Genomic DNA, 14,435 nt, shown 5'->3' with positions numbered 1-14,435 from the left:
AAAGGAAATTATAGTTTCTACAACCATCCCAAATTTCATTGTAGGCTTTACGTTACAGTAATAAATCGAGATAACTAGATTTGCTTAGCTAAGATGGATAGATTTATTGGTTCCATTTTTAAATTTTTATATGAATAAGTAAACTGCTACCAGTTGCGTATGTTTCATCTCTTCTAATAATGTTTTACTGCCATCTGCTCCCCTGCATTTTGACATCACTAAACTAAACAGTCCACTTGCCATAAAGGCCAGACTAGAGCTGTCCATTGTCAAAACTGTGGTGTGAAGCATGTAAATATGCTTTGTCTTTTTGTATAAAAGGTAGATTTTGGTTTAGAATCATGATTCCTAGGAAAAAAATAAAAGTAACAACCATTAATTGTCTTTTTTTTTTTTTCTAAACTGGAATTTATTTCTGTGTTGGAAGCTTTCCAGTGCTGATGCAAGAGCACAGCTGTAAAAGCTCTTCTTTCTCCCCATTTTTCTTTCATCCTAAGATTAAAATATTAAATCTATTCTAAGGGAAGATACCTGGATTTATTCAGATACGTTTTTCATAAAGAATTATTATTTCTTATTAATTGATGCATATGGTTTAAACCAAGGGTTGGCAAACTGGCCCTTGGTCACATATGGCCTACCACCTGTTTTTGTAAATAAAGTTTTATTGGAGCACTGCCATGCTCATGTATTTACATTTGTTACATGATGTCTGTGGCTCCATTCCTGCTGCAGTGGCAGAGTTGAGTAGTTGCAACATAAGCTATATGTCCCACAGAACCTAAAATATTTACTCTCTGGCCACTTACAGAAAAAAATTGCCAAGCCTAGGTTTAAAATCACAGGAATAAGAAAAATTATGCTTGATAATTCTGTATAGTAGATGCAAACCTTTCTTGGAGTCACAAGCACCCTTGACAACACTAATCTGAAGGCACTCTGTTGCCTATTTGTTTGTGAACATCACCTGTGAGAAGATAAACTCCTCGGGGCAAGTATCTTATTTTTGGGTGTATCTTTCATACCAAGAGTTCCTAGACCTAAAACATTGGATGTGTTTTCTGAGTAGTTATTGAATGAGTTGATACTTTATTTTTTTAACCACGTAAGATCTTCTGTCAGAGTGTAATAATAATTGATATTTATGAAGCATTTCTTACACATTCAAGAAAATGTACGTAAACATTTTACTTATACCACCTCATTTAAGTCTTCCACATTTTGAGGTAGTTGCTGTTTTACAGGTGAGGAAACGTAACACATTTCTGCGTCATGGAGCTAGAAATTAGCAGAATGAGGAGCCCAAGTGTTATCTTAACATTATGGTTATGCTAGATGTATTGCTTCCTTTGGCATAAAATAGCTGAGCGGTGTTCTCTGCTCTTAAAAGATGTGAAATTCAAACATAATTTTGGACAATGATAATAAAGTATCATTTATTTCAGAGATCTAATGGCTTCAATTGAGAGAACTAGCTTTGAGAATTAGTGGTAGTAGTAAGAGAAACGTAAGGAGTTACCCAAGTTTTCAATTTTCCAGTAACATGTATTCATCACGAGAGACATTGTTGATATTGTTTGACATGGGGAATGCTCCTTAATTTTATTCCTCTTTCTGCTTCAGAGTTTTTTTCCCCTGCATTAAAAGAATCCTATTTACATGAGCAACTCAAACCTGAGGTATCTTTATCCTTTATTTCTGAGACTAGGCTGCTTTCTCATTTATATAAATAAATGAAAATTGGTGGGAAAATGGTAAAAGCCAAGCCCGTTTGGGTTTCATGTTACTTTGGAAATAAGATCATGTTACTTATATTGTGAATATAACTGATTTTAATATATGTCCTTTATAGTTTTCTCATCCAAATATGAACAAAATTTCACAAATTTAACATTTTAAATAAATTCTTAGCTTAGATTCTATATGAGTTCACCAGTGATCCTTTTTGGTATTCTCAAGGTTGTGAATGATGGCTCGAATTTATTTTTTTGTTTTTTTAATAATTCATCTGAGTTTTTATTTTTTGTTTCTTTTTCTTTAGTATTCCTTCTCCTCTCTCCCTCCCTTCCCCCCGCCTTTTCTTTAACATGAAACACATTGACCACCCACAGTTAGAGCAGGATTTGTCTTCCCATTGTAAAATTAGAAATTGTAACAGTGATATTGAAATTATTTAGAAAATTCTATATATAACTGATAGATAAAATGTTGATTTCTAATTGAATGATGGCAAAACCAGATATTTTAAGATCTCATATCTTTATCTGCAAGGTACACACTGGGTTTCTTTTGCTTGTAACTCTGATCAAATGGAAGTTTTCTGTATAAGGTCAGCTAGTTGGGAGAAAAAGGCAACCGCCTATATCCCAAATTTTAATGACATGTGATGCAACAAATTAAGAAAGAAGAGAACTGAACCTAATCCAAGTCCCCATGCTCACTTTAATTAAGACACTCTAGATCCAGTTTAATCTGGGTTCTTAGAGTTGAAAGGCTGGCTGCTAATGGAAGAAACTAACCTCCTGAAGTTGCGGAAATATTTGATACTTAGCCTTGGGCGCACCTGTTCCAATTCTTTATGGCATACATACCAGCATTCCCCACTGCTTAGAGAACTGATAATAGTTTAATCTGTCAATTTTGCTTTTAATCATTGAATAAAAAAATCCTTGATTCCATTTAATAAAATTTGCACAAAACTCTCTAGAATGTACTTTCCTCTGATCCTAGATCTTGGCTTAACTTTAAACCTTTCCTATTTGTCCTGGATATGATTTCATGCCTGGGTAATGAAGAGTAGACTGTTGCTTATGCTTTCAACATAAGGAGCTTGACAGACAAAATGCACAGATTCTATGCTTCTCTTGGCCACCATCTGTTTGAGATGGTTGGTGAAGGGGCAGAGAAGAAAGCGCGTGCTGCGCACGATAATATGCAAGTGTGTTGCCATCATTGCTACCCGATTTAGTATGTGTAAAATTTCTACCATACCTTTGTGAACAAATTCTCTGAGATGTTGAATTACCTCCCCAGGAGTGCCAGCATGTCACTTTGATGTAGCCCAGTTATTTATATGAGTACAACATTAGCCTCAGTGTTTATAACTGGAATACCCCTTGCATTTGAGCCAGTTGTTTTTCACACTATAAAACCTCACATTTGACTTCTGTCTTGTTGAAGCTGTAAACATTGTCTTTTTCCTTTTGGGGAGGGAGCATTAGTTGATATCAGCCTTATTTCTGACTTAATAAGAATGAAATATTACAGGATTTAGAAAAATATTTTATGGTTATTCCTATATTTATTGGCATAACTTTCTCTGCTGCTTTATCCTAATTCAAACATAGTAGTTGAAATATCCCACACTTATGTAGAGTTTGTACAACAAAAAATGAATTTAATATTCAAATGCTCAAAACTGTTTGTCATTAGCAAAAGTACTAGATCTCTAATTTTATTTTCCTTTCTGAAGCAGTTATATACATCTTCTTAAATGTAGATCTCTTTCTCAAAACATGAAGAATGTATCCTTTTATCCATATGTTTTATTTCAAGAACTTTACAGCCATTAAATGTAATGGCTGAAAACTGTGGGCAGCTATGTTTAGGGAAAGAAAGTTAGATCTCTGTAGGAAGCTCATCTTTTATAGAGTACATGAAGGGCTTAAAGGTGATAATCTAAGCTGTTGGGCACACCAGGGTAAATAAAAAACAGTGCTTTCATACATTATTCCTAAATTTATCCTGGCAGATTCATTCAGGAAATAAAGTAGCAGAAATTAATCATCTCAGTTATCACTATTGTCTCCTTCTAAAATGATCCAGAAATTAGAACTTCCAGGTTTAGACCACATTTGGGAAGATCTGCCTTCATATTTTCATAGGTTATTGCAGTGATTGGCAAAGAGTTTGACACTGTGGGCATTTGATAAATATTTGATGAATCAGTGCATAGGGACATAGGCTTTGGAGTCAGACAGAAATGGTTTTGAATCCCAAATTCTCTACTCTTCTCCTTTGGCTTACGTCAAGCACTCTTCTGGTTTTTCTCCTACCTCTCTCTGTGTTCCCAGAGTATTTATATTATTTGCCTTACCCTTAGGAGCTCTTCTGTTTTCATTCTCTACTTTCCCTGAACAATCTCATTAACTCCCACAGCCTCAAATGTCATCAATATGCTAATGACTCTTGAATCAATTCTTATAGCTCAGATCTTTTTCCTGAGTTCATATATTCAATAGACTATCTGTACTTAGATGAACCACAAGCACCTCCAACTCAAAAAAAAAAAAGGCAAAAAAAGCTATGAGCTCCGTGAGGACAAAGATTATTCACATTTTGCCCCCTGTTGTGTACCCACACATAAGATAGTGCCTGTCACATTGTTAGGCCCTCAGTATATACTTGACTGAATGAAGATCTATAATTACATTCATTATCTTTCCATCATTCTGTCACTTATCCCACTATAACATAATTGACTGTTTACTGGTATTAACTTTCTTTAAACTTCATGAGGGAGAAATTATGTCTCTCTTTTTCAGAATGGTAAAGCCCAGCAAATTATTTGGTACATAGTAGTTGTTCAAAGAACATTAGCCTCATTTTATTGCTCTACATGTCCATGATCAAGTCACTTATCCTTTCTGAGCTTTATATTCTCAATCTGTTAAATAGTAATATTAATGCCTTATAGTGTTACAAAGATGAAACAATTCAATTTAATATGTGTAAAAGCTCAAGTTTTTACTGTAGAAAAAAGTTCAGGTACACACATTTATATAACTAGAGACTTGGTTTCTTCTACATATATATTGAAAAGGGTGGGGAGATGAAAGGGATTATAAACTAAAAGCAATTTCAGAGGCATATAACCAAATGTAGCAAGTGGACCTTATTTGAATCCTGATTAATACTGGGTTGGGGGGTATGTAGTAGGCAGAATAATGCTCCACCACCAAAGATGGTCATGTCCTTATACCCAGAACCTGAAAATATATTACATGGCGCAGGTGTGAGCTAGGGATGAAGAAGGGTTTACAAATGCTATCAGCTGACCTTAAAATGGGGCTATTATCCTGCATTATCCTGAGGAGCCCAGCATAATCACGGATATTTAGAACTGGAAGAGGGAAGCAGAAGACGGGGGATAAAGTAAAGCAGTGTGAGAGCTTGTTGGTGGCTTTGAGATGGCAGAAGAGGGCCACGGACCATGGAATTTGGGTAGCCTCTAGAAACTGGAAAAAGCAAGGAAGTGACTTCTCCCTAGAGCCTCCAAAAAGAAACAGCCCTGCCAACACCTTGATTTGGGCTCAGTAATATCTGTGTAGGAGAACTGTAAAGCAATACACTTGCGTTGTTTTTAAGCCAGTAAGCAACAGTAGAATAGTAATACAGGGGTTAATGAGGAAAAATTGAAAATTGGTTATTTGATGATGTTAAGGAAAATTTTGTTTTATTTTAGGTGTGATAGTGGAATTATGGTTAGGTTTTTTAAAAGAGTGTTCTTTTAGAGATGATATTGAAATATTAAGGATTAAGTAATAGATCTTGAATTTGCTTCAGAATAATTCAGAAATGGCAGGGGAGTGAGTGGCATATAAATGAAACATATCTGTTATAAACTGATAAATCGTTAAAGCTTGATTCTTTTTCTTTATTAAATTTTACTGTTTTTTAAAATAATTGTTTCCTTAGCATCCTCTAAAGATGATTAATGCTAATGGGTTTTGGGTTTTTGTTTTTAAATTTCAGAGTCATCATGAGTTCGTGAGGTTAAACATATTTGAAGTATTTTAGTCCATGGTTATTATCCTTATTAATGCTCACACTGTCTCTTCTGCTTCTTCGAAGTCCATTTGATACAACTCTAGTAGTCTTTGATAGCTTCCTTCCTTTTCTAATATGACAAGATATTCTAGACTTCCCCTGTTTATTTTCTGTCCCACTCCTAGAATTAGCAGTTTCTTTAAGGAGTCTGGTTCCTTTTAATGGAAAGATGATAATTTTGGTACTGGAGTCATTCATTCTATAAATAAAGATTTATTAAGCAGTATGCCAGGAACTGTTCTAGGTGCTGGAAATATTTCAATAACAAAATAGACTGTGTCCCTGGCCTCAAGGTGTGGAAAGATAGAGAATAAAAAAACAATAAAAAGAATATAAAATTTGTTAGATGGGGATGAATACTGTGGAGAAAGATAAACCAGTTAATGGGTATAAGGAATGCTGGTTTGTCGTAGGGGGTTGCTATTTCATATAGGATGGTGAGAGAAAGCCACATTAATAAAATTAGTTATTTTAAAATTGAGCAGAGAACCTGAAGGAAATGAGGGAGCAAGCCATGCAAACAGCCAGGGAAAATATTTCCAGGAGGAGGGAAGAGAAAGTACAGAGGAGCTGAATCAGAAGCATACTGGCCATTTAGAGAAGCACTAAGGAAGCCAGTGTGCCTTGCATATAATGGGCAAAGGAAGAGTGGCAGATCAGGTCAGAGAGGTTAGCAGGAATCAGATTCTATAGGACCAGTGGTTACAAGGCAGCTTTTGGAGGGTTTTGAGCATAGGTCTGACCTAGGTTTTTCTGGCCTCTATATTGGCAAGGGTAGAAGCAAAATCTCGGGGCACCTGGGTGGCTCAGTCGTTAGGCGTCTGCCTTTGGCTCAGGGCGTGATCCTGGCGTTACAGGATCGAGCCCCGCATCAGGCTCCTCCGCTGGGAGCCTGCCTCTTCCTCTCCCACTCCCCCTGCTTGTGTTCCCTCTCTCGCTGGCTGTCTCTCTCTGTGTCAAATAAATAAATAAATAAATAAATCTTTAATAAAAAAAAAAAAGGAGCAAAATCTCTTTGCAGTAAGTCAAGCAAGAGATATCGGTGGCTTGGACCAAGGATGGATGTACTATGGAGGTGGTAAGAAATCAAGAGATTATGTATTTCTCATATTGTTATGAGCAGTTCATCTTCTAACACCAAACTTGTTCTTCTACTGAATGATTTGTTCAGCAATTCAAAAGCACTACATCTTAACCTACCTTAGAAGATACTAGCTAGCTACATCTGTTGTTACTTTAGTTTGTCTTTTGGGATATCATCCCCACCAGCCCCGATTGACTTATGTTAAGTTTCCAAGTAAGGTTTGACCTAATGTATTTTTTTCACCTATTACATATCAGTAATAAGAATATTTTATTGGTAGTTGAATAATTTGACTTGAACCAAAAGAATTAACCGATGAATTTCATGCCTATTTAAGTACAGTCTGGCCAGGTGTTTAATGTATACATTATAATCTTCACTGCTGTTTTTTTTAATGTATTGGACAGCCTTTTTTGAGCAGGGATAGAAAGCAAAAATATCAAATAACCCACTTTATTTTTTTTTTAGAAGATTTTATTTATTTGACAGAGCAAGAGAGGGGGAGAGAGAGCACAAGCTGGGGGAGCAGCAGGCAGAGGGAGAGGGAGAAGCAGGCTTCCCCCGAGCAAGGAGCCTGATGCAGGGCTCAACCCCGGGATTATGACCTGAGCCAAAGGCAGACACTTAACCGACTGAGCCACTCAGGCACCCCTAACCCACTTTATTCTTAATACAGTTAGAAAACATCTGATTTCAGAGAATGCACACATTGTACTACCCGGGTTTCTATTGGTCTTAATCTCTATTTTCTCTCTAAAAGCTATTTATATAAACGAGTGCCCTTTAGTGAGCTGAGCTATTTTTGAAGCACACAGTAAATAGACAATTTTGAATTCCTTATAGTATTTTATAATATTACATAGTACATAATTACTATAACATTATATATAATATATATTACATGTATTATTATAATTATATAAAATTGCCTAAAATTTGTGTTAACTAATTTGCTGAATAGTGTAAACCTGAGTCACCTGCTTGGGAAATAATGCAGTTAAGATCTTTCTAGAGTGAAGAATTTTCGCTTTATCTTTCCAAATGATGTATCACAAAGATTTTCCTAACAACAGGAGGTAGGTGTCCTACCTAAATTAATGCATATGGTTCAAGTTTTTAAAATTCTTTTTTCCAATTTATAGTCTGTAGTGTTGCTTCTTAGGATTCTCCAATATATCACTATGACAATTATTTGAAAAACTAGCAACTCAGCATATTGTGGCTTGGGTATATTTTACTTGATCAATTTGACAACTTTCTGTATTATATACTGAGAAGATATTCTAGTATGCTGCTAGGTTTTTATACTAATTTATGTTTATTTAATAATAGTCTTTGTAATCTTCAGTTTGACTATCATAATGCTGAAAAACAAAAACATGAAATAGGTATGAATGTACGTCATTCTAAACCTTTAGATGACTCACAAATAACTATTCTAAAGTTAGTAAGATATTCTCACCCACACTATTGGTTTAGAGAGTAGCCAGTGGCTTTAAATTTCTAGATGCGTTTTGTGGTGCTGTATTTTATACAAAAGAATAAAAATTAATTTTCCGTCATGGTCCCTGTGGGGTAGAGATTAGCCACAAAAGACGCCAAATTTAATGGAAGTTGCTCAAAGATTAAAGTTAAAAAGGAAAACTTGAGTCAAGAACTAACTTCTTCCTAATGTTCTCATTGTGACACTACTGACTCATTCATTATTCAGCTTGAGTAAGTCACTTAAATTTTTTGTGACTTAGATTCATAGATTATGAAATGGGGCTAATTTAATGGCTAATTTAATGGTCCTATGTAATAGCTGTATTAGAACCTAAAAGAAGTAATTGTTTTTATTGAAAATAAGTAGATTGTCATCTTTAAGCTACTATCTCTAAAGAGATGTATATTTTTTCCTACATAAAAGTGGTTTTTTATGACAGGTTCGATAAATGTGAAGTGTTTCGGTCTCTGTACTACCCATGGAAGATTGTTCTTCTCTGCATGGTAGTGCAGTTCTCTACGGAATCATTAAGGAAACGGGGCTCATTTTGTGGTCCCTTCCCTGTCGCAAGACCTCACCTTACACCTCCCTCTCCCCATTAAGCCAAGTGAGCAGAGGCCAGGGGCTTGGCACTTGATGGCTCAAAAGTTGCCCATTCCTAGGCTAAAGTAGTGAGAAATTCAGTGTGAAGAAATGAAACATCAGTTCATTCATACGGGAAATAACTATGCCTTGGAAATGTTCAGGGCTTGGTAATTAACAGGGCTTGTGTAGCTTTGTGTGCGGGCCAACGTACTAGCAACACGGCAACAAAACAGAGGTGTGAGAATTTCTGTCTTATCCAGAGTGGCTAAAATGGGGGCAGTAACAGAAAACAAGGCTTTTCTTTCCAAGCAAGGAATAGCAGTGAGCTTAGAGCTTTATTATATGTGTTTAAGCCACAGTCACATGTTTCATGTTTAAGAATAGCTTCTCATGTTTAGTAAGTTAGTTCCCCATGTACCTTCTCCTCGAGGCATGGACCAGATGGATTATGTCCCATTTTACAATAACTGATGGAGAATTACTATACTCTTTTATTGCTAAAAATGTCTTGGTGACTCAGTACTTTAGGGCTTATGCATAGATAATGTGATAAAATAAAGGCATATGGTAGACGAGAGGGTTTCACTCTCTTTGAGGTCTAATTTTCAGATTTTTCAATTGGTAACTTTCCTGCTGTTTGAAATCCTGAACCTAATCCACATTTTAAAAATATCTATCTCAATATTGTTCTCTGAAAAGGCAAAATGAAGGTGATTTGGAACCTTCCCGTTTTTCATTTGCTTGATTAAATATTAATTTTTTGCCTTCTATTTGTGAAGCAGTTTTCTGATAGTGGGTAGAAAGAATTATATAGTTTATCCTCTTTGAGAGTTTATCATTGACTTAGGAAGGAAAAGATGTTCTAAGATATTGATAAATTATACAGGCAGGGGTGTTGTGCGAATGTTCAGAGGAGCAAGAGAACACTTCTAGCTTGGATCGTCAGGGAATATGGGGTGGCGGAGTGGGGGGAGCTAAGGAAATGGAACTTCCATGAGCCTTATAGAATGAGAAAACTATGAGTAGTGCTGGAGAAAGAGACATTTCACTGGCTGGTGGTCATAGAAGCAGGGTCTGGCCTGGCATGTTCCAGGGACAGTGAGTAAGCTATAGCATAGTGCTTAAGAGCATAGACTCTGGAGCCAGCCTGCCTGGGTTCAGGATTGTCCTTTATTTGCCTCGTGGCCTTGGGCCAGTTTCTTAACCATTCTTTGCCTCAGATAGAATTAAAAAATGTTACTAATCTTGCCTGAATCATAGAGCTGTTATAAGGATTTGACAAAAATGCCTGCAAATAGTGATAGCTCAAGTTAAATATTAAATAAGTATAATAGAGTATGGCGATGACCAGGATGTGAATGAACATAAAAGACAAGATTTGTAAAGAAGGTTGGAGTGAGCTCCTTGAAGGACTGGACTATGAACACTGAATAAACAAGAAACCGTGATGAAAGTAGTATATTTGGAAAAATAGTCTAGCAGAATAGGTTGAAAAGAGATTGGCCGCAGAGAGACTAATTAGGAGACTTGTGATTGTCCAGACTTGAGGGATTTAAGACTGGGACTCACACGATAGCCCATGGGTTTGGATTAAAAAGAAGGGACAGACCTTGGGAACATCTACAGTGGAATAGTCATTAGGGCCCAGGGACCAAGGGCACATAGGAAACAGAGGGTTGTGCCAGAGGTAAGTGGGAGAATTCAAATGTACAGGAAGGACTTCTTAGGAAGAGCTGGTAATGTGTGCAAAAAGATGAAATCCATTTTGCATGCCCTGAATTTAAAGACAAGAACAGGATTTGGCATTGAAAATGCGTATCTGTTGCTCTAAGGGAAGTCGGGTTTGGATATAGAAATGGAAGGCCCACAGAGGAGCAAGTTGTGCTGTGCAAGTAAATGAGGTGACAAGGAAGAGAATGTATACAGTGATTTTCTCTCCCGTTTCTGTAAGACAAAGTGTGAATATAAGGGAATGAAAACATGGTCCTAGCAGTTGAGTCACTTGCAACAAGGGCACTAGTAAAGCTCACTGGCCTGTAAAGTGTGATTTCACAGCTCAAGTGCCAGACAGAGCCCTGTAGATGTGCTGAGTGTTAATAAATGCTGGGCTTCTGGATCTGCAATTGCACATCATTGCAAACAGCCTTTATTGTGGTAAGGGAGAGTTCTCCTTTCAGTTATCCTAATTAATTTTATCCCGCTGTAACCACACTTATAATATGAAACCTGTCAGTACACATACATGTAGTTAATTTCTGTTATTATTATTATTTATTATAAACAAAACTTGTTCCTTTTAAACCTCTTTTTAATATATGCCTTTTCTACTACATTGTAACTGCCTGTGGGTAAGGTGCAGGCCTCCTCTTGGTTTCAGTCCCTCACAGATTTTGCATTCACTCATTTATGTATTAATTCCAGTTCATTAATTTTTTCGTTTGTTTATTCATTCCAGACACTGTATTAGTTGCTAGGGTGAGGAATAAGGCATAGTTCCTGCCCTCAAGGAGCTTAACTATTTAGCTGGGGGAGAAAGACACAGATATATGAAGTAGAAACAGTAATAAAATCATTCACAGAAAATTATGGGAACGTGGAAGAGAAACGTTCAGTCTGTGGCATGGGCAGTGGGGAGAGGTACTTCAGGGAAAATTTTTGGAGCAGTTGACGTCTGCGCTGAATCTTAAATGATACATGGTAGTTACTAGGTACCCAGAAAGAGGGGGAGAAAAATGACAGTGAAGACAACCTGTGCATAGACAGACTCACAAGAAAATGTGAGGCATTTGGTATTGCTGCAGCATGAAGACAGGCAGAGAGTGATGAGAGGTGAGGCTGTGGGGCAGGCAGAGAGCCCTGGAGGGACCTGGGTGCAGTGCTTAGAAAAGCCTGGAATACATTCAGTGGTCAGAGAAGAGGGAGCTCCTTGAAGTGGCTTCTGCAGAGTTGTGATCTGGTGAGATTCCAGCCCTAGGTGGCAGTTGGGAGGGTGTGTTTAAGCAGGACAAGACATTTTGGCGACTAGCAAGGTGGGAGACAGTTAGGACCTAAACCAGGACAGGATTGTAGGAATGGAGAGGAGTGGACTAAAATCAAGAAGTATTTGTGATATAAAATCAGCAGGACCCATTATAACCACAGATGAGGGAGGGAAGGTCCTAAGATGGTTCTTACGTAGCTACCTTATATGACTGGGTGACAGATTTCACAGTCTACTAGAGAGTAGAGGAAGAGAGAGAATACAGTGAGTTCATTTTTATTTTTGAAATCTTCAACACATTGAGATTTTTAATGCGCCTCTTATGTTTTTGGAGTTAAATCTATTGATGGTTTGCAGAGATGTCTAGATGACTAGAACTACCTTGCTGTTCATATTCACCTTAACTGTATCTCCTCTTGGAAGCAGACGCGACTCTTTTTTTCCTACGACACCTTATGCATTCGTAACTCTTTGAATGCATTCATCTGTCATAACTCTTTCACTGTGTTGTAATCCTTGATTTTCTTTTCAGTTTATTTCTGTAGTCACAGTCCAGTGTTTGATACATAACCTCTCTGTAAATTTGAGTGAATAAACAGATCAATAGATTATTTTAAAAAATAATATTATTATTTGATTATTAGAAAAAATTTATATTTGGCTTATTCTCAAGCTAATTCTTCTGTGTCTTAACTCCTAGCACTTTCCACTGGAAGAATCTCAAACAGTGCAGCTTCGCCAGGAGCAGTGGCACCAGCCAACTCAGCCGGGGGACAGCCCCAGCCAGGTGACCAGGACACTTTAGTGCAAAGAGCTGAGCACATTCCAGCAGGGAAACGAACTCCAATGTGTGCCCACTGTAACCAAGTCATCAGGTTGGTTATTCATTTTTGAAATTTTCTTGAAAGTACTTAATTCCAGTGTTGATTTTTCTGTATATATTCTGAAAGATTGAAATTTTATTAGTGAAAATATTCTTGCTGTATTTCTATGTAATGGTTATTGAAGGAGATAAATTTGGATATATATATTTGTTAGATACTATTATAATGAAAAGTCATTCTGGACTCTGTGAAATAAAACTAAAAATGCCAATTTTCTCTGTTATTAATTGCTATCAGAACTAAGAAAAAATAACGATTAATGTGGCCTTTCAGAGAATAATAAAATTTTAAGACTCAAAGAGACCCTGAAGATCATTTATCTGAACTTCATTCTTTTACAGATTGTAAAAATTGAGGACTTTTCATTTAGATGAAAAATAACTAGTGACATAAAATAAAGAACTTTGAGCCCTAGAGAAAGAAGATTGGATTTTCAAATACCTAAGCACTGGAAGATATAATTACCCTCAGATCTATTCATAAATGCTTTCAATTTTAAATTAGGTCATAACCTGCTTTTTTAACATATTTTTTATCCAAATCTGTTTCATTGTCTCTTAAGTTCCAAGAGGGATAAAAGGCCCAGAGATCTGAAGTGAGTGCACTATATTGGCACTTAATGAGCCTCGGAGCATTTCTTAATTAGTGATTTTTAAAGTGTTAGGAGGTATAGATAAGAATGTTGATTACAGGGATCCCACCAGTAGGACCTTGCTGTCTCTGTTGAGTTGCCTTGTTGGCAGTAACAAATGATAGGTTGAAATGACTGTTCAGGCTCTCTCCTTGTTTTTAGTTTATCCTGTTTTGAAATAGTTGAAACAGGGGATTCTCTAAAGTTGAATAAGGTTAAGACTTACTTGCTTTTCCTCTACTCTATTACATGGTTATTGCTTAGGATAATGCTTCTAGTTAATACTTAAAATGGAGCCCAAGAAGCCTCAATACTTTATTTAAAAACCAAATATAAATACTCTTTTCCTTGACCCACTATTAAGTGATAAATTTGTCAAGAACACAGCACACAGTACATGATTAAAAATAAAACAGATCTTTTATTTAAAATGTTCATTTGTAACATTCCAAAAATATAGTAAAATGGAAAGCAAAAATAAAAATTCATACATAATTCTACCTTCCACGATAACCACTAAGAATATTTGAGTTCACACTTTTAAAACACACACATGTAAGGACAGGTGTTATTTTACAGAAATGGAATTATAATAATAATATTTTGTAAGCTGTTATTTTTCACTTAAGTGTATTTTCCACATTGAGTACCCGCTTAATAAGAATTAGCCAGTAGCAGTGGTAGTAGTAATAATGGTTATGGGGAAAAGGAGAAAATCAGTAGAGTTTCCCAAGTCTAGACATTAACCAGTACACAGAAGGCATTTGTGAATATTTTACCTGAACAGGTCATGTGTAACTCTAGACCCACTTGTTCAAGCCATAATATCAATTTGGTTAGAGTGACTTTCCTAAAGTGGTACTGTAAGGTTACTACCTTATAGAAATATGTAATCTAATAGACTCTAGAGTGGTACTGCTTTGTTCCAATAAATAAGTGTTTTTAATTACTAACTG

At 36.3% G+C, this 14,435-nt stretch overlaps 1 protein-coding gene across 6 annotated transcripts in view; it reads left to right on the top strand.

Annotated features, from left to right (window-relative positions):
- Positions 1-14,435, top strand: part of PDLIM5 (PDZ and LIM domain 5) — a 200,163-nt gene that overhangs the window by 163,903 nt on the left and 21,825 nt on the right. For all 6 annotated transcript variants that reach the window (XM_040625137.1, XM_040625130.1, XM_040625129.1 and 3 more), the window contains one exon: positions 12,665-12,839. In XM_040625137.1, coding sequence (XP_040481071.1) covers positions 12,665-12,839 — 175 coding nt within the window. The remainder of the gene's footprint in view (positions 1-12,664; positions 12,840-14,435) is intronic.

This window comes from Ursus maritimus, unplaced genomic scaffold (genome assembly GCF_017311325.1).
Source record: "Ursus maritimus isolate PB19 unplaced genomic scaffold, ASM1731132v1 scaffold_8, whole genome shotgun sequence".
NCBI classification, from domain to species: Eukaryota; Metazoa; Chordata; class Mammalia; order Carnivora; family Ursidae; genus Ursus; species Ursus maritimus.
Note: the sequence above shows the minus strand (reverse complement) of the source record. Positions and strands in the feature narration are given on the sequence as shown.